General features: G+C 48.9%; 2 protein-coding genes across 3 annotated transcripts; one reads left to right on the forward strand and one right to left on the reverse strand.

Annotated features, from left to right (window-relative positions):
* Positions 1-433: 433 nt before the first annotated feature.
* ATF1 (activating transcription factor 1) lies at positions 434-12,613 on the forward strand. 2 transcript variants are annotated; one of them, XM_082073456.1, is made up of 8 exons: positions 435-672; positions 3,931-4,032; positions 5,160-5,288; positions 6,551-6,651; positions 8,036-8,166; positions 8,875-9,054; positions 9,138-9,297; positions 10,126-12,613. In XM_082073456.1, the coding sequence occupies exons 2-8, from the start codon at positions 3,934-3,936 to the stop codon at positions 10,268-10,270; spliced, it is 945 nt and encodes a 314-aa protein (XP_081929582.1). In that variant the 5' UTR covers positions 435-672; positions 3,931-3,933; the 3' UTR covers positions 10,271-12,613. The 2 variants fall into 2 exon arrangements, with proteins under 2 accessions (XP_081929583.1, XP_081929582.1); XM_082073457.1 differs by lacking the exon at positions 3,931-4,032 and having other exon boundaries at positions 434-672.
* A 173-nt stretch (positions 12,614-12,786) lies between these two features.
* On the reverse strand, positions 12,787-19,763 carry TMPRSS12 (transmembrane serine protease 12). Its single transcript, XM_082073455.1, has 5 exons — positions 18,564-19,763; positions 17,149-17,347; positions 15,064-15,335; positions 14,216-14,358; positions 12,787-13,393 (listed from the first exon to the last, which is right to left on the reverse strand). Exons 1-5 carry the CDS (start codon positions 18,658-18,660, stop codon positions 13,157-13,159), a joined length of 948 nt encoding a protein of 315 aa, XP_081929581.1. The 5' UTR covers positions 18,661-19,763; the 3' UTR covers positions 12,787-13,156.
* Positions 19,764-19,883: the final 120 nt, after the last annotated feature.

Genomic DNA, 19,883 nt, shown 5'->3' on the forward strand with positions numbered 1-19,883 from the left:
AAGTTTCCTGGTTTGTTTTCAGGTCTCGCTGTGACCCCGCGGCCGCGGTTCCGGCCGCACCAACGTTCCGCAGCCCGGACCGACCCGTCCATGCCCCGTTCGCCGCCCGACGCTCCCGCTCAGCGCCGCGGCTGCTCTGGGGTTAAACATAAAACCAAAGCAGCTGGAGGTCACGGAACACCCGTCTCCCCGGCCCTCGGCGGCCACCACGGGCCCCAGGAGGGGGTGAAATCCGCCCCGCCGCGCCGTGGGACGCTCTGTGTGCGGCGCTCTGTGGGACCCGCGTTCCCGTCGAGGGTAACGGGAGATAATTGTGTTTCCTCGGGGGCGACCGCCCCCCGGTCCCCGCGGGGCCTGCGCCGGGGCCTGCGCGGGCCGCTAGAGGCGCCTTGTCGCCCCCGCAGCGGCCGCTCTGCCGCGCCTCTCTATGGTATGGCGGTTGGAAACCTCCGGGTGGAGGCGGCGCCAAAGCGGGCGCTCTAGCCTCCGCCCGCGGGGCTCTACGCTGCGGGAACTCTATGGTGGGGATTTCTAGGCGAGGCCTCCGCGGGGACTCTATGGTCGCAGCCCGAGCGCCCCGCGCGGCCCCGCCGTGTTTGCGATGCCGCCGGCGCCGCTTTCCTGAGGCGGCGGCTCCGCTCCCCGCGCGCGCCCACCGGCGGGGCCTCTGAGGTAAGAGCGGCCGCGCCGAGTCACGGGCGGGCGGGGAGGCCGCCCTGGGCCCGCCCGCCCCGGCCCGTCCCTTCCCTTCCCCTCGGCCCGCGCCGGGCCCGGAGCGGCCGCCCCCGCCGGGCCCTGCAGGCCGCGCCGCTCCCTCCGCCCGGCCGGGGCCCCCTCGCTCCTTCCCGGGGGTTGTTCCGCCGGGCCCGGGGCTCCGCGCGGCCTGGGCGCCGGGAGAGGCCGCGGCCGGGCCCGCTCCGCCCCGGCCGCTGGTTCCCCGGGGCCCGGCGGCGGCTCCGAGCTCTCGGTAGCGGCTTCAGCCCCGTTCGGCGCCGCTGACAGCGGCCGTTTCCTCCCCCGACCCCCGGAGACCGACCCGTGGAAAACAACCATTAGTCCTTAATGGCGGGATTACCTGTTTTCCATTAATTTCGCCCGAACGCTGGTTTCTGTGTCGTCCAGCACTGCGAGTGTCGGGCCCATTCGAGGCAACTGGATGCAAATGGTTTGTAAATGATCTCAGCGATATTTTCCTCTCATAAATAGCGAGACCTCTTATGTCCGTACAACATATACACTTATTTTTGAAGCCGCTCGTCACGGGAACGTTCCCTGAGCCGGGGGCGAGTGGAATGAAACACGTTCGGAAAGCGCTGAAGGGGCTGAAGGGGTTTGAGGGGCTGTTCTGGGGGTGCAGGACGGATCCGGAGGCTCCTCGGTTGGTTCCCGGTTGAACCGGGAGGTGCCTTTGCCTCTATACCCCCTCAGATGGTTTAAACCATCCCGTTGGGGCCGTTGCTGCTCACGATGTCTCCACATGCACCATCTCTTTGGCATTTTAGGATATTTTCCATGCTGGAAAAAAAAATGGAGTTCTGTCCAACTTCTGGATGAACAAACTTTCCCCAAGTGCCTTAATAGCAAAATTAATTATATAAGATTTTAGCTTCTGTAGCTGGTGAAAGCGGCTTATTTTGAGGTGCTAAGGAACCCCAAATTTCACCAGATGAGTACGATTTCACCGAGTGTTTTAAATCACTTTGCGTAATTTGTGTATGTCAGTAGTTGACCCTTATTATTTAGCATTTGAGAATAAAATTCTGCGTCTGGTATTCTTTATAAAGTCTTTTAACAACCTCGCTTGCCTCTTACAATGTTTGAGCACTGAAATACCACCCAGGCCTTTCCTGTGCTACACACACAAGGGCAGAACGAGGCGGTTTCATCCTCCTTGCTCTCGCTCCACGGCTCCTCTTTGCCGCTTTTCTATTCTGTTATCTCGTCCTTCACCTCCTGATGACGCTTTGAGGTTCCAGCCGAGGCTGGGAATCGTGATTTTAGTCTTTTTATGAGCGTTTAAGTGGGGAAAACCACCGTGCTGGGTGATCTGCGTTGCAAACGGGCAGAAACAAAATGTGAATGATGAGAGAGATTGAGGCGAAGAGCGATTCCCGCTCCGATCTCCTTCGGGTCGTTGCTTCTCAGGATGTCTCCAAATGCACCATCTCTTTGGCATTTTACAATATTTTTTAATGAGGATTAAAGTTGTGGGTTTTCTTGTTTATTTTTTAATTGATTCTCCTCAGTCATTTAGTTTTGGGGTTTGTTTTTGCGTGCGTGGTTCTTGAGCGGTCGCTTAAACTAAGGAACGTGGTATTAGGGGATATATATGAGCTTCGGGTGATAAATTAAACTTGCCTAATAAAATCAAGTGTCGCTTTTCTGGGTTCCCCCCGTCTGTACTCGGCGACGTGTAAAACTCTTCACCCAAAGCCCATTTCGCTAAACACTTATTCCACATTGGAAGCAGCTTTATCTGCGGTGGAAAAACCTGAAACCCTGATATATTTTCCATAAGACGCAATACCAATTTTCACCTCATTAAAACCCCTCGCTAAGTCTTTTTTTATTAATACTATTTTACTAAAAGCCAGATCAATATTTAATTGAATAGCACAGAGCAAGCGGAGATGAATTAAACTCACAAACCCTATTTATAACGGGAAATACTTTATCTTTGGTTCCTGTAAGTTGGACTTCACACCTGCGCGAGGAGGCTCAGCAGAAACCTTTGCGCTTTCTCCCCGCGTTGTTTATTTTGGGTGGTTTCATTGTTTCTCACAGGCTGTTCTGAGTGTTTCCCGGGACGATAACGCAGCGAAACCGGAGGGCGAGGGAGCCGGGGGGTGCTTCAGCGCTACAGAAATGAATGGGGCGCTTCGGTAGCGTTGGAAATGTATTTGAACTTGTGCTGTTGCCCGGGTTTCGGTTTGACAGCGCCGTGTTTACTTCGCGGGGGTACAAAATGTAGATTTATACAAAAACTCAAAGTATTTTAGGTGGCGTGCGAAGCTGCATCCCTTTTACATGCTTGTTCATTCTGCGCTTTTATAGCTTTGACATACTTGAATTACTCCAGGTTTAAGGCGTTTGTTGCTGCCGCAGAGGACACGGTTTGGGTATCAGTTTTCTCTCCACAAAGTCCCGTTTCTGTGATTTCTCGAGGAGTTTTGTGCCCGACGAGGTTCTGCTCTGGTTGACTTTTCACCGTCGGCCGGGCGAGCGCTGCGGTTTATCTCAGCGGGGAAAAATCAATGACTCACATTTCCACAGAAAGAGCCGTCATTTCCAGTCTCATAGCAACTGTCCTTGCCACAGCTTCAAACCTTCTGTGACAAAACCTTGAACGCTCTCCCATCATCTCTCGGTGCTCGCGGCTGGTCCACCCACTCACCCACCTCAACTCGTTTGAATCAGTAAACCCCCCGTGCTGGAGCCGCGATGCTGTCAAGACATGTTGGATCTTAGAGACGAGCGTTGCTGACTGTATTCTGTGGAGACTTTGGCAGGGTTTAAAGCACTGCTTTGATTTTCAACCCGTTTTGTTTCTATACACCCTCAGATGGTTTAAAATAGGGTTAGCTGGGAGTTGGGTAAAATATTCTTGCAAGTTATTTTCCTTGGAGCAAGATATTCCTTGGTATAAACGCTTCCTCTTGGTTTTCCTTTTAGATTTGATGTCTTGGTTTCTTTTCCCTAAAACCCAGGGAATTCAGTAGATACGTTTGACAGTAAAACTTCAGCTCGGACAGCGGGCGTCTGACCCCTCTGGTGACAAAACCCGCTGCACTAATAGAAAGTGATGTCCAAGAATGAATTAAAAACATCCAAAATAAGAGTAAAAACACGCACGGGGGTTGTGCAAAGCGTCGGTGGGAGGCGGGCGCTGTGCGGAGCTGTCGGTGACGGGGTGGAACTGGTTTTCCGCAGGTGATGATGGAAGAGGTGAGCAAGAGCAGCAGCACCGGCCCCGCGACGCCGCCGCAGACCGGGCAGGGCTCAGCCCTGCAGCTCTCGCACATCAGCACGCAGGTAAAGCCGACGCAGCGTTAACGACGTGGCTCGCGTTCAAAAGACACAAATGAATTTTCGTGCTCGTGCAATGCAAAAATGCAGCCCGGTTTGTATATCAGACATACATCTAAATCATCGTCGAGCTGGCGCGTGGGAGATGCCGAGTCGTGGATTAAGGATCTAAGCTTCACCTTTTGGTTTTTTTTTCAGAAAAAGTATTTACAGCTCCTTTTGTAGCGCTGGTGATCCCGGGTGCTCAGCACCATGGAGACACTGGGATGTTAGCCCAACACATATGTTATTAATGTAATAAATCATATCACGTTGGAAATTTGACATACTTAGCTACGTGGTAACGTGGCTTTCAAAGCTTTAGCCTGAATTCAACTTTCTGAATCTGAAGGAGCATCTTTTGGGGTAAAATCTGCTCCCGCGGCGCCGCCCCGTGAAACGGGGAAATTTGGCCGCTCGTCCACTGTTCACCCCATGGAGGAAAAGGAGATTTGGGTGGAAAATTTGGATCAGTGCCCGAGGCAAAGACAGGGTAGAAAATCCACAAATGTCCTGCGAACTGGCTGGAGGGAAGAAGCCGGAGAGTCGTGGTCAATGGGCAGAGTCCAGTTGATCCTGTATCCAGTGCAGAGCCTCAGGGGGCAGTGCTGGGGCCGCTGTTATTCAATATATTCATCAGTGATTTGGACGAGGGAATAGAGTGACTGTCAGCAGGTTTGCTGGTGACACCAAGCTGGGAGGAGTGGGTGACACTGGGAGCTGTGCTGCCATCAGAGACCTGGACAGGCTGCAGAGCTGGGCAGGGCCGTGGGGCTTTGTGTGCGTGTGCCGGAGCTGGACAAGCGTGGCCGTGCTCGACAGGGTCATTCTGCAGAATTCTGCTTCGCCGGCCTTCATGTAGAACTGCCTGAATTTAGGCAGCGTTTTAATCTTCTGCACATAACGCTGCATATTTGATTTTCCCCCTAAGTCAAATGATTGTTTCAGCCTTTTTCTTACGTATCTCAAAAACATTCATCTTTAAAGGACGCTTTCTGTGACTTCATACAAGCTTCTGCTGGTGCGTGTTCTCCGCTGATTTTCCAACGTGTCTGTACACGACCCTTTTGTTAACGGTTTTGTGCTTGTTGCAGATGTCTCTGAGAGGTCCTGCCCCCCTGACGGTCGTTCAGCTGCCTGGAGAGCAGGTCCAGGTGCAGGGAGTCATCCAAACGGCTCAGTCCTCCTCCGTCATCCACTCCCCCCAGGTGCAGACAGTGCAGGTAACGCGGGACGGCTGGGAAATCACCGACAAGCCTCATTTACGTGTGGGAAAAGACTCAGAAAGGCTGGTCCGAGTCAGCTGCTCCAGCACGGCGGGTCTGGCCCTGCTGGGAGATGTCGAGCAATCCGGTATTTTGGGGATACATCGCTCTTGATGGTTGGTTAGGCTTGAAATCATTTGTAGCGCTAAATTTGCCTTTGGAGTTGAAATTAAACTATTTAGTGAAATGAAACTTTATAGAAATAACGCAAACCCCCAGCTGTTCGTGCTCTTAACAGGCGAGCGGTGTGTTTTATAGCCAAATACAAATAAATAACACCGTAACGCATTTCCAGCTGTCGTCGTGCTGTGACATCGCAGCACGGAAAAGCAAACCCGTCCTCTTTGCTGTTTTACTGGACTATCCTTAGAGTCTCCGCTGATCCCTTTCCTATCATCACGTTCTCATTGCAGTGTCCCCACTGTATTCTTTCATTTATTCTGTAATATATGAACGTTGTGGCCTTTTTGCTCAAAGGGGAAAAAGAAGTAACAGCTGAGCAGCTTTTGAAAGCTGTTGATAGTAGGTTGGTCTCTGTGGCAGCAGCTGAGAACTGTTTTTCCCAGAGCTGTGCGCGTTCTTCTTGATTTTTTGTTGCCGGCACACAAATAAATGCTTTGTTAGCTCGTATTTAAATGGAGCATCAGAGAAAAATCTCACACTTGCCAACTGGGTGAGGATACGGAGAAAAATAGAGCTGATGCTTTGCGTGTTTACTCCCTGAAATGCTGCTGCCTTAAGTATTATTTTCATTTGACTCTTGTGTTCTGACCAACAAAAGACGCTGCTCTGTCTACACAGAAGGTTTTGGGTGTTTGATGTTTGTCCCTGTGCTCAACACGTGTTCCTGTGCCGATCGCTGGTGGTTTAATGTTTCCGAATTGATGAACCCTCCCTTAATCCAGCACGAACAGTTTCACATGGGGATGTTTTCCAGCTTTTAATAGTTTGGGAGGATTTCTTGAGCATTTTTTTTTGAGGGGGGTGGTCTCATTGTGACCTCCCTAACGTGACGGTGTTTGGTAAGTGCTGGAAGCAGCACTGGAACCACCAATCTAACATTCTTTTGGTAATGAGCTGCATTTGGGTTGTTCTCATGCAGCTTTAGCTCAACATACAATTAAAATGTGTCACCTCTTCTGGGTGTTTCTCGAACGTGTACCAGATAACCACATGGAATACATATATATATATACATATATAGATATATATATTTTTAGGTATCTTCTTTGTCTGAGAGTGACGATTCCCAGGACTCCTCAGACAGCATTGGCTCTTCACAGAAAGCTCGGGGCATCTTAGCTCGTCGTCCATCTTACCGGTAAGTACCGCATGTCATATATCTTGTATTTTTGTTTGAAACCAAGAACAACTTTCAATAGCTTCATATATTCTATCAACCTCTAAGTTTTCTTTCTCTCGAAACACGTGCTGGATCCGTTCATGGGGTCAATGTTTTGAGGATGTTGTATTAGATACGAGGAAACTTTGACTTAACTGGAGAACAGTTTCAACACCGTGTGGTAGAGAGAAAATGATTTGTCCGCTCTAATTTTACTCAGTTATTCTACTGAAATGAGTGTGATCAAACGCCACGTCCTAGCTTTTCAAATAGCAAAGTTGTTAGAAACTTAACACAGAATTTAGTGGTTTTTACAATAATATTCTGAAAGGTTGAAGAGTTTATGTACTTACCCACCAGTCTGGTCTGTCATTCCTGTTCCCACTTCTGCCGCGGCTTTTCATTATTTGAATGTTTTATCCGCTCTTCTCGGCGCTTTCTGATGGCTTTATCTCATCTTGAGTTATGTACCAGCACAAATAATTCAGGAGGAATTGGATTATTTTGCATGCAGTCAGAAATGATGGTAGAAAAGAGCAATTCTGAATAGCCAGGCCAGGAAAACACGAACCGTAAGCGGAGCTTCCGTGGGAGAAATCTGTAATCAAACCTTGTCAGTTCTGCTTTTCTCTTCATTTCACTGCCACTAATTCATCATTTGCCCCTGGGGAAAGATGCGTAAAATTGATATTTCCAGTGGTTCTTCTATTAAATAGGGAGGTGTCTGTTTTTCGTAGGTGTTTGTTAGAGGACAGGGCTTGTTTGAGCTCCGCAAGGGCTGTTAAATGCGGAAAGGTAAAGTCTCGCTGTGCACTGGAAGAGCAAAAGATCTCATTTTTAAACCTTCCTATAGTCATCTCCTCCTTTTGAGCTTATTCTCAAACTGGTTTTAATCTGATATACAAAGCCTATTCTTGCAAGATTTAGAGGATCAAGTTGTAAATCAGAAATATCTCTTAATTTGCCAGTTATCCCCGGAAAATGTTTCTGGTGGAAACTCTGATGTGGTTTGTGCAGAACTGAAACGGTGCAGGGTTTATACCCCCCGAAATGTCTGAGACTTCTAGAGGAGAACGACTGAAAATCTGGAATTCATGCTGATTTGCACATATTTATAAATCAGTAGCTGACTTGAATTGCTCTCAGCTCATAAAATGATTCAATATTTAAATAAAAATTAGACTATAGAAACTACAGAAATGGAAGTACAAGAGTTTAAGGCAGTCACCTCAGCGTTAATTCAAAAACCTGCTGTGCATCAAAATAATACCAAATAGGGAGAGTTGTTTGTAACTGTTGTTGCAGTAATTTGTAATGGGTTTTGCTTGGTTTTAGAGTTGATAAAGAAGCTCTTGTTTTACAGAAAAATTCTGAAAGATCTTTCTTCTGAAGAAACACGCAACAGAAAAGGGGATGAGGAGAGTCCGGGCGTCTCCACCGTTACATCCATGTCCGTTCCCACCCCCATCTACCAGACCAGCACCGGACAGTACAGTACGTTACACTAAATACGTGCCCAACTGGACACATTTTTAACTCAACTTGCCTCAAAATACAGATTTCTGTTTGTTACATAGTTGACTAAGGTGAAACTCAAAAGGTTTGCTTATTTATGTAACGGTTGATAAAGTTATTAAGGTCTGTTGGAAATAGACGGGTATCTAAAGACTCCAGATAAATTGGATGCTTCATTATCTCAATATTCGCACGTTAAGACACAATGTTTGAAGGGGAGCGTTAGGAAATAGCTGAGGGGAGACCTTCTGATCTCTGAACTGCCTGAAAGGAGCTTGGAGCCAGGGGGGTCGGGCTCTGCTCCCCAGGAACAAGCGCCAGGAGCAGAGGAAACGGCCTCAAGTTGCACCAGGGGAGGTTGAGGTTGGAAATTTGGGATAATTTCTTCCCCCAAGGGCTGTGGGGCATTGAACAGGCTGCCCAGGGCAGTGCTGGAGTCACCATCCCTGGAGGGTTGGACAGACGGACATGAGGTTCTCAGGGACAACCCAGCCAAGGTTGGGTTAACAGTCGGACTCAATGATCTCGAGGGGCTTTTCCACCCAAAATGATTCTATGACTCTGTTTTTCAGCAGTGGAGTCAGATGTACAGCCTACAGATTGACCCCTATCTGTGTGTATATATATATATATATATCATAACGTACAACTACAAATATTTTTGTGCTTGTTCCTTTTGCTTTGAAGTCGCCATCGCTGCCAACGGTTTGCAGCTGGCCAGCCCGGGCACAGACGACGTGCAGGGGCTGCAGACGCTGACCATGACAAACGCCAGCGGCGCCCAGCCCGGCACGACAATCCTGCAGTACGCACAGACGTCCGACGGGCAGCAGATCCTCGTACCCAGCAACCAGGTGGTGGTGCAGAGTAAGTAACACCTTCTGGAAACTCCAACAGCCTTCGCTTGCGTAAGCGGGACGTTCTGACGTGTTGCGCTGTTATCGCGACAGCTGCCTCGGGAGACATGCAGACGTACCAGATCCGCACCACGCCGACCACCGCGGCCCTGCCGCAGACCGTGGTCATGACGTCGCCCGTCACCCTGACCTCGCAGACAAGTAAGACAGATGATCCACAGCTGAAACGAGAAATAAGGTTGATGAAGAACAGGTAAGTGCTTTGATTTGTTAGTTCAGTGTTCTGAAATAGAACTGCAGAGGACAGTTCCTGAGATCAGCTGGTCGGAGGCAGCTCGGCAGGTCCCGATTAAGCAAAATCTTCGAGGTACAGAGAAGCTGTTTTTTGGGGTTTTTTTTTCTCTCAATTGGGCACTTTCGTTCTCAAGAGACCCAGCAGCTCTCGTCAGCCCTTGCGAGAGCAGCAGACGTGGAGTGGGCGTTACTGCGGCGAGGGCGTTACTGCGTCCAGTTGTGGCCCCTCAGTTCCAGCAGGACAGGGAACTGCTGCAGAGAGTCCAGCGCAGCCACCAAGATGCTGCAGGGAGTGGAGCATCTCCCGTGTGAGGAAAGGCTGAGGGAGCTGGGGCTCTGGAGCTGGACAAGAGGAGACTGAGGGGGGACTCATTCCTGGGGATCAATATGGAAAGGGGGAGTGTCAGGAGGATGGAGCCAGGCTCTTCTGGGTGACAACCAATGGTAGGACGAGGGGCAGTGGGTGCGAACTGGAACACAGGAGGTTCCACTTAAATCTGAGCAGAAACTTGTTCGTGGTGAGGGTGTCAGAGCCTGGCCCAGGCTGCCCAGGGGGTTGTGGAGTCTCCTTCTCTGCAGACATTCCAACCCGCCTGGTTCCTGTGGAACCTCATCTGGGTGTTCCTGCTCCATGGGGGATTGCACTGGATGAGCTTTCCAGGTCCCTTCAACCCTGACATTCTGGGATTCTGTGACAAATTACAAGTCTTGAGAGCTGACTTCATCGGTGTGGTGTCCAACAACCGCAGATTGGAAAGAAACCATCGCTTCTGCTTGTCTGTTCCAGGGAAGCCGCTCGCGAATGTCGTCGGAAGAAGAAAGAGTACGTGAAATGTCTGGAAAATCGTGTCGCAGTCCTGGAAAATCAGAACAAAACTCTAATTGAGGAGCTAAAAACTTTGAAAGATCTTTACTGTCATAAAAGCGTGTAAGCAAAGAAGGTAAAACTTTGGTGGACTGTTGAAATTTCAGAGGAGAAATGGTTTTTTTTTATACTGAATTTTTTAAACTAGATGAAAGGTCAAAAATGAAACTTTTCTACCTAGATTTCACAACTTAAAGACGATATAGATTTTATTTACAACATGTTGGTGACAAAGTACAAAAAGGAAACGAGAAAACCTCACCCAAATTCCTGCTGGCACAACTGGAAACTTTATCAGGTCAAGATCGCGGCTCCAGCCAAAGGTGATGGGAATTCCTTGGAAAATCTCTCCAAATGCCTCTTGTAATGGAGGCGAAATTTGGTGACGGTAAAAACGTGGATGAAATGGAGTCCTTGCCATAGTTGACATTGTTAGCAACATTTATAACCAGTATACGTTTTGATTTCTTACTCTTTTTCAATCCTTTTTCTGCGTTATTTGTATGTAAATATTTTTATTGTAACCTGTAAGTTGTTATTTACAGGTGCAGATGATAAAGAAAAAGAAGCGAATACTTTGCGAGAGGTATAAATTATGTTGTTTCTCAGCTGAGAGTTTAAGACGTTGGGGTTTCTTTCTTCAGTGTTTGCTGTGTCGATGGAACTTGGATCTGCAGAAGCAGCGAGAGGCAGCGACAACGTCTCCGGCCCATGAAATAAGGTGTCGGTGACTTATTGTAAGAGAATTCAACACATCCATTTATTTTATATGGCACGGTAGCTGAACATCTCTAATTGGCAAATTAATGGCATGAGGATGATTAAATTAAACACGCATCGCTGCTTCTGTCTGGAGATCCTACTGTGCTTTGGTACATTCAAACCAAATAGAGGAAGGATACAATGAAAGAATTGAAGTTATATACCAAAGGGTTAATGAGGTTCTAATATATGCTTTATACGGCGAAAGTCGTGCGAGATTTCCGGCCTAATTTTGTACGGTAGGTGATATTTTGCAAAGTACTGATATCTTTGTAAGAAAATATTCTATTGAAAACAGGTAGATGGTTGGTATATTTTGTAGCTAAATGGTGATCTTTGCAAATTCCGAAATTGAGTTTCTATACGTATTTTGGCAGTTTCTATATTTCATTTTAGTAAACAAATGAAATATTTTGTGAAGCAGATTTTCAAGCGTATATTTTTATGGGTAGTCCAAAGTCAATGAGATCCTCTTTGGCGTGCGAGGTATTTGAATTCATTTTGTATGTCTATAGGCAACTTGCAAAAAAAGTGGATCCTAAAGGGTATTGGGAAAAGAAGAAAACTATAAAATAAAACAAGAGAGATCAGGGCTTTTTATTCCCCACCGTTGATAATATCTGCACATTAGATCCGATCGCTCTCGGAGATTCTAGTTTGGATGATTGTGTTTCAGGTGAAAATTCAACGTTTGAGGCGATGGGGACTGGTTTGGGTGCGGAATCCCCGCTCTTGGGGATTCCCAAACGCCACCCGGGGGTCCCGGCCGACCTCGGCGGTTCTGGGACACCAGACCCGCATCTTGAATGAATCACAACGACACTATTTGCCACGGGCGGGATTGAATCCGCGTCCGGTTCTGGCAGCGGGAATCGCGCTCTGGATTTGCCCTCCCCAGGTGTTGGAGCTCCGTGTGTGTGTCGTGCTGGCGCAGATCGGGATGAACTCAACCCGCGCTCGCTCCCCCGTGTGAAACGCTTCCCCTACGGTGGTTTTTATTTTACTCACTTTTGGACTTCTTAGCAAGCAGAGCTCTTTGCAGATGGGAGGAGAATGTCGGCATTCCACAATCATGTTAGTAGGCTATAAATCTGTATTTCTTTTGGAAGTTTCCAAATTGTTACGGACACGATCAACCATCTGTTTTCTTTAGGCCACGCTGGAGTCTACGTTTGTGTTCACGAATGTGTCGCAAACTTTTGTTGCACGTCCAAACTAATCAGGTTGAGGCAGTCCCAGTGGGGAGCTGCTCCAGAAGAGGCGTTTGGTGGCTCTGTCAGTGGAATTTCAGGTGGCAAATTCTGTATTGGGCAAGTGAAACAGTTTTAGTGCTGCCAGACATCACAGGAGTCCATTCTGCTCTTCAAATAGTGGTTTCGGAAGGGCAGCTTCTTTTTCATCATGGAAATATTAAACAGTAACATGAGTTTGCTCTTTCAGTGATCACTGCTGATTTTGGATTTACTTCAAAATCTTGATTGTAAGAGGGTAAAATCTGTATCCCGAGGGTAAGAGATGTGGTGGCCAATTCTGCTCTGCTGGTTGTTTCCAAACACAAGTACCTGCTCTATATGAATTGTAAATATTTGTTGAAACAATTAGATGGTTGCAAATTTTGACCTTGGTAAATAAAGTCGCCAAAATCTAATTCCGCTGTTCCTGATTTATTTGTCATGAATGTAGCGGCGCGGTGGTTCTGGCCAAGGGTGCGTACGTGCCGCGGGATCGGGTCTTTTAGTCTGTGGAACAGCACCCAGAGATGTTTTAGCCGATGGGTCCTTTCAGCAGGCAGAGTAATAACTTGTTTGTGTGTGAATTTTGGTCATCACTCAAGATAATTAGTGGAGAAGAGCTTTTTCTGCAGGTTTCTTTCTCCTTTTCAGGTTTCAGTGAGCTGGGCCACTGCCAACCGAACACTCTGTGTGTTCACCCAGCAGAGGGAGCATCTGCCTTCTGCATCACCAACCAGTCCTGCAGCTTCTGAGAGCTGGAACAGCAGAGAAACAGAGTTAGGAAAAGAAAAAGAAAGTCTCTTCAGTTGGTAACACTTCTATATTAAATTGCATTAATAGGCCCAAGGCTGTTACAGTTTTTTCTATGGTTAGTGCGGATATCAGCGACAGAAAACGAGAATAGAATTGCAAACACGACTTTTGCTCTTAGATTTATTCTGAAACAGGAGTCAGCTCGTCTACGCAAGTACCACACGTATCAGAGTCAGGAGGATGGTGAGTGTAGCGCTCGCCGGATTCGCAGCCTTGTTGATGATCAGAAGTTCCATATTTATCCACGTTCTGTATTGAGACAGACGGACATAGATCCCAGGAAACTTTGGTCGGCCGCAGCCGACCCCAAAACTCGCGATGCCGACCAGGTAGTGCTTCTTGGTGGCGGGGTGGTAGCACGCCAGGGGCCCACCGCTGTCTCCCTGCGGATAACACCAGAAAACGCCCTGACAAATCTTCCCTTTAGGAAACGGGGTAGAATTAAGTCAGAAATGCCGCCACACAGACAAATGAAGATAAAATGTGGTGCTGGGTGACTGACCTCGGCTGGAATTCCGTCCTGTGTCAGTGTCTTTAACCAAAGTCCTGTTGTTGGTTTTGTTTTTGCGCCTTTGCCATCTAAGGTTTGTCTCCCTGAACTTCCTTGTCGGTTAATATGAGAAAATACCGCCCAGACAATGTGTAAGTCCCAAGAAACGTGGCGATGGATGCGCAACCCTCAATCTTTGCCGTATCGCCGGCTTTAAAGGAAAACCGAGGGAAGCAGGACGCGTACCAGGCAAAGTGCTTAGGAATACATTATGGTTTTTAATTATAAATGTATTGCAGCCGTGGCCCAGCTTGTGCATGATGGTGCTTTTGACCTACAAATTGTCTTTTCTGAGGAAAAGCAGCAGATCGCTCAGCATTCAAATAAAAATCTTGCCATTTCACTGAACCAACGCTGCTGCCCTTTCAAAAGCATCGAAACAGGCGAGATGCTGCCGTGCTTCACACGGCACCGATGTACATGTGGATCTACACGTATGTTCGTGTGATATTTATCGACATCTTTGTGGCGAGTGTGGTGTAAGTTTGCCTACTTTTCCCTTTGTTAATTGAATTCTCCGAGGGTGTTTTTGCGGTGTGTTTTTGCTTTGCAATCCCCACCTCGCCCCTGTTTCCGGTTACGACGCTTCTCGTGCGGTTGGACGTGTTTTCCGCGTAGCGTTTGTGCCGTTTCCGTTCGTGACGCCGGTTCTCACCTGGCAGGTGTCGACGCCTCCGGTGCGGGAGCCGGCGCAGAGCATGTTGCTGTTCACCAGCCCCCCGTAGGCGTCCGAGCTGTTACACACGCTGGAAGGGATGATTTCCACTTGTGCTTCTTTTAACACAGACGAGGTTTTACCTTGAATGCAAGACACCATATAGAAAGGTAAAACATTTATGCTGGTGCGTGTAGCGATTCTTACTGTGCTTTTTTTTAACCTGTTTAGCGCGTTCGAGTGTGTTTATGTGATACAGATTGTGCCGGTGTCTAACGGGTTTAAACTGAAGCGGGTTAAGGATTTACAGACTCGGATGTGACGGTATTTTTGTGGTTCTGATTCTGAAGAAACAGGGATGATAAGGGCGCTGCTCGCTCGCTCGGAATGTCAGAGGTGAGCGATGGAGCCCCCGTGGCGCCGCGGAACTGCCTCGCCCACCCACATCGTCCGGGGTTTGCGCTCCTTGGGGTTAATGAGGGAATTTGAGGGAGCGCAGCCATTTGTACAACACACAGGAAGGTTCAGAATTGTTTGGTTTTCAATGGAAAAGCTTTTTCTAGCAGACAACACTGAGTAGCTGTACCACAAATCCCAAAGTCAGGCTAGTTTATTTTCCTTTTTCTGTGTTATGCTTGGAAGAAAGGCCTGAAAATGGTTTTGGTTACACACAGGTTGGTCTAATATTTCAGTGGCAAACCCACCGAAAGCAGCTCATTGCAGAAGGATTTCATGATGCGATGAGATGATAACCTGACCCAATTCAGCTCTCGGTGAGCTAGAGGGACTGGAACCCTCTATTAGTTTTGTAGCTTATCATTTGATGGACGGCACAAGCGAATTCTTACCTTTCTCTTCCGTCCGTCCCCAGCCGCTGATGAAACACAGCGTTTCGTTGGCGATGTGGGGGTACAGGTGGGCGGGCGGGAAGCAGATGGGCTGGATGTAGTCGCTGAAGCGGACGCGGTAACTGAGCTCAAACACCGCGATGTCATTTTCAAACGTTTCTCTCTTGAATTCCGGATGCACAGTGATGCTTCGGATTCTTCTCTTTACCGCGTGTTTGCCGTATCTCCAAAGGTTGTTCATGCCCAGAACAGCTCGCCAGTAATATGGGTCACTAGGAGAGAATTCACATACTATTTTTACAATGATGTTCAAGTAAATACGTTTCTTGATGGCATCGCTTTAACCGATTGTTTTACTCTTGGCTTTTGCACCTTTAGGAATATACATTGAAAATTCTGTAGGCAAGATTTTCTGGAAGAAATGTGGCTAAATATGGTGGTTCTGGCCGTTAAGGTGAATTCGGATTAAGGATTTCTCAGATTTTGCTTCCCAGGAGATATTCACTTGAAATGATAAAAACATGGATTTATTTTGCAGAAAGGAAGTAGGTTTATATCCTCAATGCTCATAGACTGTGCTTGTACCTGGATTTGGGAAATCCATTAACCAGAAGTTACACATAATGAATATCAACTTAATATTAAATTTAGAAATAGGGCCAGAGGCATTCAGGCCTAATTTCTATTCAAGTACGTTGAAAAAATCTTTACTAGTATTGAGGATTTCATTTGGCCTGTGGTGATCAAAGGGCAGGCTATAAAATTCAGATTAACCTGCAAAATTCTCCAGAGCGTAAGATAAAAATTAACTGGATTAATTGCGATTTGCCTCTCTAAATTAATGTTTGTAAAAGGAGTTGATCTAACGAAGTCATGCTGAGTGATCAAATTCAAAGTTCAGGGATTTTTACAGTCACTATGAACTGCCAGGAACAACTCTGCAGATTTTGCAACGGTCAAAACCAACAGCGATCGGCTGAAACGCAGCGGAGGAGCTGAAGTACAATTACAAGGCCTGTTTGAAGGAGTTTTTACCCCCAACCTGATCAAAATGTCACCTAGATCAAAACCAAATGACCCTTTATTAAAAATAACAAAGATGGTTCAGGACCAAGCCAGAAACACGCATCGAAGGCCTCTCAGCGGTGACTTACAAAGATGTAACTTTGATCCTGTGCTGGGCTGGCAGCACAAACTGTCACAGCAAAGGTGACGCGGTCGTATCCGAGTGCTGTGAGGCGGGAACGTGAACAGCTGTGATGGAGTGTGGGGATCCCTGGAGAAATCCTTGTCCACAGTGAACCAGACACAGGCAGAAGATCCCTTGAGTTAATAGTTAGGGGTTTTTTTTATTTTTAATTTTTTTTTCTGCCTACTGGGCTGTTTCGTGTGCTCCTACAGCCTCCTGGGATCCCCCATGGCTGTGCCAAAGGTAGTAGCTCAGACATGTACTCTGATCCTCACAGAGCTACCACTCCTCTTGGCATTCACTTCATAAATAAGCCTGCAGAACAGCCCATACGAACAAAGATGATACTTTGCACTTAGATCTTTCCAGGCAGGAAGGAAAGGAGAGAGGAAACCTGACAACCAATGGTAAGAAAAGCGTTAATGGGTTCAAACTGGAACACAAGAGGTTCCACTTAAATTTGAGAAGAAAGTTCCTCCTGGTGAGGGTGGCAGAGCCTGGCCCAGGCTGCCCAGGGGGTTGTGGAGTCTCCTTCTCTGCAGACATTCCAACCCGCCTGGTTCCTGTGTAACCTCAGCTGGGTGTTCCTGCTCCATGGGGGGATTGCACTGGATGAGCTTTCCAGGTCCCTCCAACCCCTGACACTCTGGGATTCTGTAACTTTCTTTAGATCAGGTAGCTTCTCTGCTACTCCTAATGCTTTACCGAAATCAAGATAGACCACACGCGCTGCTTGACCATCATCCCTCCACCTGCTTATGTCATAAAAGGCCACGAGGTTGGTTAAGCACGACTTCCCCTTGGTGAAGCCACGCTGAGCGCCCCAATCACCCTCTTCTCCTCGCTCCACCTTGAGACAGCTCCCTTGTGCTTAACGAGCGCGCAGGACCACGCACCTCCTGCCCGTGACGCAGTGTCCGGCGGTCAGCACGGCCCTGTCGGTGATCAGCACCCCTCCGCAGACGTGCGTGTGCGGGGCGCCGGAGGGGCGCAGCTGCAGGCTGACGGACCAGGGCCAGGCGCCCGCCCGCGCGTCCTGCCCGCCCACCACCCGCGAGCCCGACGGCCCGTCCAGCAGCGGCCGCTCCCCGCACTCTGCAAAACACAACAGGCGTTAGTGCGGCTTGTGCTGCGCCGGCGCCGTTGGGTTCTCGGTCAGGCCACAGCGTTAACGCCGCAGGACTCTGGGTGTTGGCAGCAGGAGCTTCTGCAGATCCCTGGGGCTGTTGCCTCAAGTTGCGTGAGATGCGTTTCATAGGAGAGAATAGAATCATTTCAGTTGGAAGAGACTGGAAGAGCAACAAGACTGGTGAAGGGACTTGAGCATAAGACCTATGGGGAGAGGCTGAGGAAGCTGGGGTTGTTTAGTCTAGAGAAGAGGAGGCTTAGAGGTGACCTCATCGCTCTCTATAATTACCTGAAGGGCAGTTCTAGCCAGGTGGGGATTGGGCTCTTCTCCCAGGCAGTTAGCAATAGGACAAGGGGCCATGGGCTTCAACTCTGCCAGGGGAAATTTAGGCTGGATATTAGAAAGAAACTCTTTACAGAGAGAGTGGTCAGGCATTGGAATGGCTGCCCAGGGAGGTGCTGGACTCGCCGTCCCTGGAGGTTTTTAAACTGAGATTGGACATGGCGCTTAGTGCCATGATCTAGTCAATGGACTGGAGTTGGACCAAGGGTTGGACTCGATGATCTCTGAGGGCTTTTCCAACCCAGCCCATTCTGTGATTCTGTGATTCTGTGATTCTCACGATCATCGAGTTGAACCATAACCCAACGCCAGCACTAAACCATGTCCCTAAACCTCGTCTAAATGCCTTTTAAATCCCTTCAGGGATGGTGACTCCACCACTGCCCTGGGCAGCCTGTTCAATGCCCGACAGCCTGTTCAATGCCCCACAGCCCTTTCCATGAAGAATTACTTCCTAATATCCAACCTCAACCTCCCCTGGCGCAACCTGAGGCCGTTTCCTCTTGTTTTATCACTTGGGAGCACAGCCCAACCCCCTCCATGCTCCAAGCTCCTTTCAGGCAGGTGGAGACAGCACTCAGGTCTCCCCTCATCCTGGTTACAGGTGTATTTCTGGTGTCTGGATTTCTTGTGCACACTGAGGGTGAGTGGGTTCCACTCACTGCTGCTTTGTGAGTCCGTATGGCCGAGGAGCAGGTGAAGTTTCCCTGTGTCTGTGGGTGCCCAGGGGCCACCCCGCCCCGTCCCCCTTCCCTCCCCCGCCCCGCCCGCCCTCTCAGCCCCTTCCACCCCCCGCCACGGCCCTTCCGCGTCCCCCTCGCCCCGGCCCGGCCCCGGTACCCTCAGGCTCGGGCCCCAGGGCCTCCACCCGGGGCACGACGCTCGCCAGGACCAGCAGCCGGAGCAGCCGGGCGGCCGTGAAGCGGCCCCACCACATCCTGCCTCGAGGGGACAAAATGGCGGCGGGGCCGGCCCGGCGCGCGCCGGCGGCGCCAACGGCCCCTGAGGCGGCACCAACGGCTCTGAGGCGGCGGCGGCTCCGCAAGAAACCGCCCGAGTTAAACGTTTAACGTTAAACACGCGGCTTTTTAATGTTCTGCTCGGTAGTCAACGCTGTTAGATGCGGGGAGGGCGCAGCAGCAGGCAAGTGACCGAGAGGCTTCGGGAGCTGTTACCTGGGGAAGCAACGTGTGACTGACTGACTGACTGACTGACTGACTGACTGACCGCCCGCCCCCACACACCCTCTACACACCCTCTTTTTTATTCTCCTCCGCCCCCCCGCGGTTTTTTTCTCTGTTTTTTTTTGTTTGTTTGTTTGTTTTCGTAAATAAACAGCTTGCTACTGAGTGAAAGTTCAGAGTTAGGGGGTCGTATCCGAGCGCTGTGAGGCGGGAACGTGAACAGCTGTGATGGAGTGTGGGGATCCCTGGAGAAATCCTTGTCCACAGTGAACCAGACACAGGCAGAAGATCCCTTGAGTTAATAGTTAGGGGGTTTTTTTATTTTTAATTTTTTTTTCTGCCTACTGGGCTGTTTCGTGTGCTCCTACAGCCTCCTGGGATCCCCCATGGCTGTGCTGTGCTGGGTCAGCAGCGCAAAAGCTTCATAGATGTTCAGAAAACTGACCCTCTTGTGAGAAATGCAGCTGTGATTCGTGCTGAGATGTTTAATGTTTACAGGTATAACCAAATGAGACACGGACTCTGAACTTGGAAAAGGGAAAGGGGGTTGAGTTCTATGTAAAAAGTTAGGAAACTTGTTTAGGAAGTTATATTGATAGAGGGAACTAATGTTTTAAGGGTTAAGCAACTATGTAATAAGGGCCTACTAACAAGCGAACATTTTAAACCACATCATTAATATCTAGTTTAGAGCTGTATGTAACTAATTGTGCTAAAAAAGCAGGATTTCATTAAATGCCGACATAAGAAGTTTTACAGCACCAGCTGCAACCTTGAGGAGACAAAACAGCCAAGATTTACAGCAAAAAGGGGGCGCCAGGCTGGTTTTGGTCGGTTTGGCAGCTCGGGTTCCAGCCAGTTCCTCCCAATGAGCCAAAGGTACAAAGTCCACTGTGACGAAGCTGAAGGAGCTTCATCCAAAGACCCTAAAGACCCTCCTCAAATTCACCAAGTGACCCTGCGCAGGGAACAGGGG

Source organism: Streptopelia decaocto, assembly GCF_964273445.1.
Source record: "Streptopelia decaocto genome assembly, chromosome: 27".
Lineage (NCBI taxonomy): Eukaryota > Metazoa > Chordata > Aves > Columbiformes > Columbidae > Streptopelia > Streptopelia decaocto.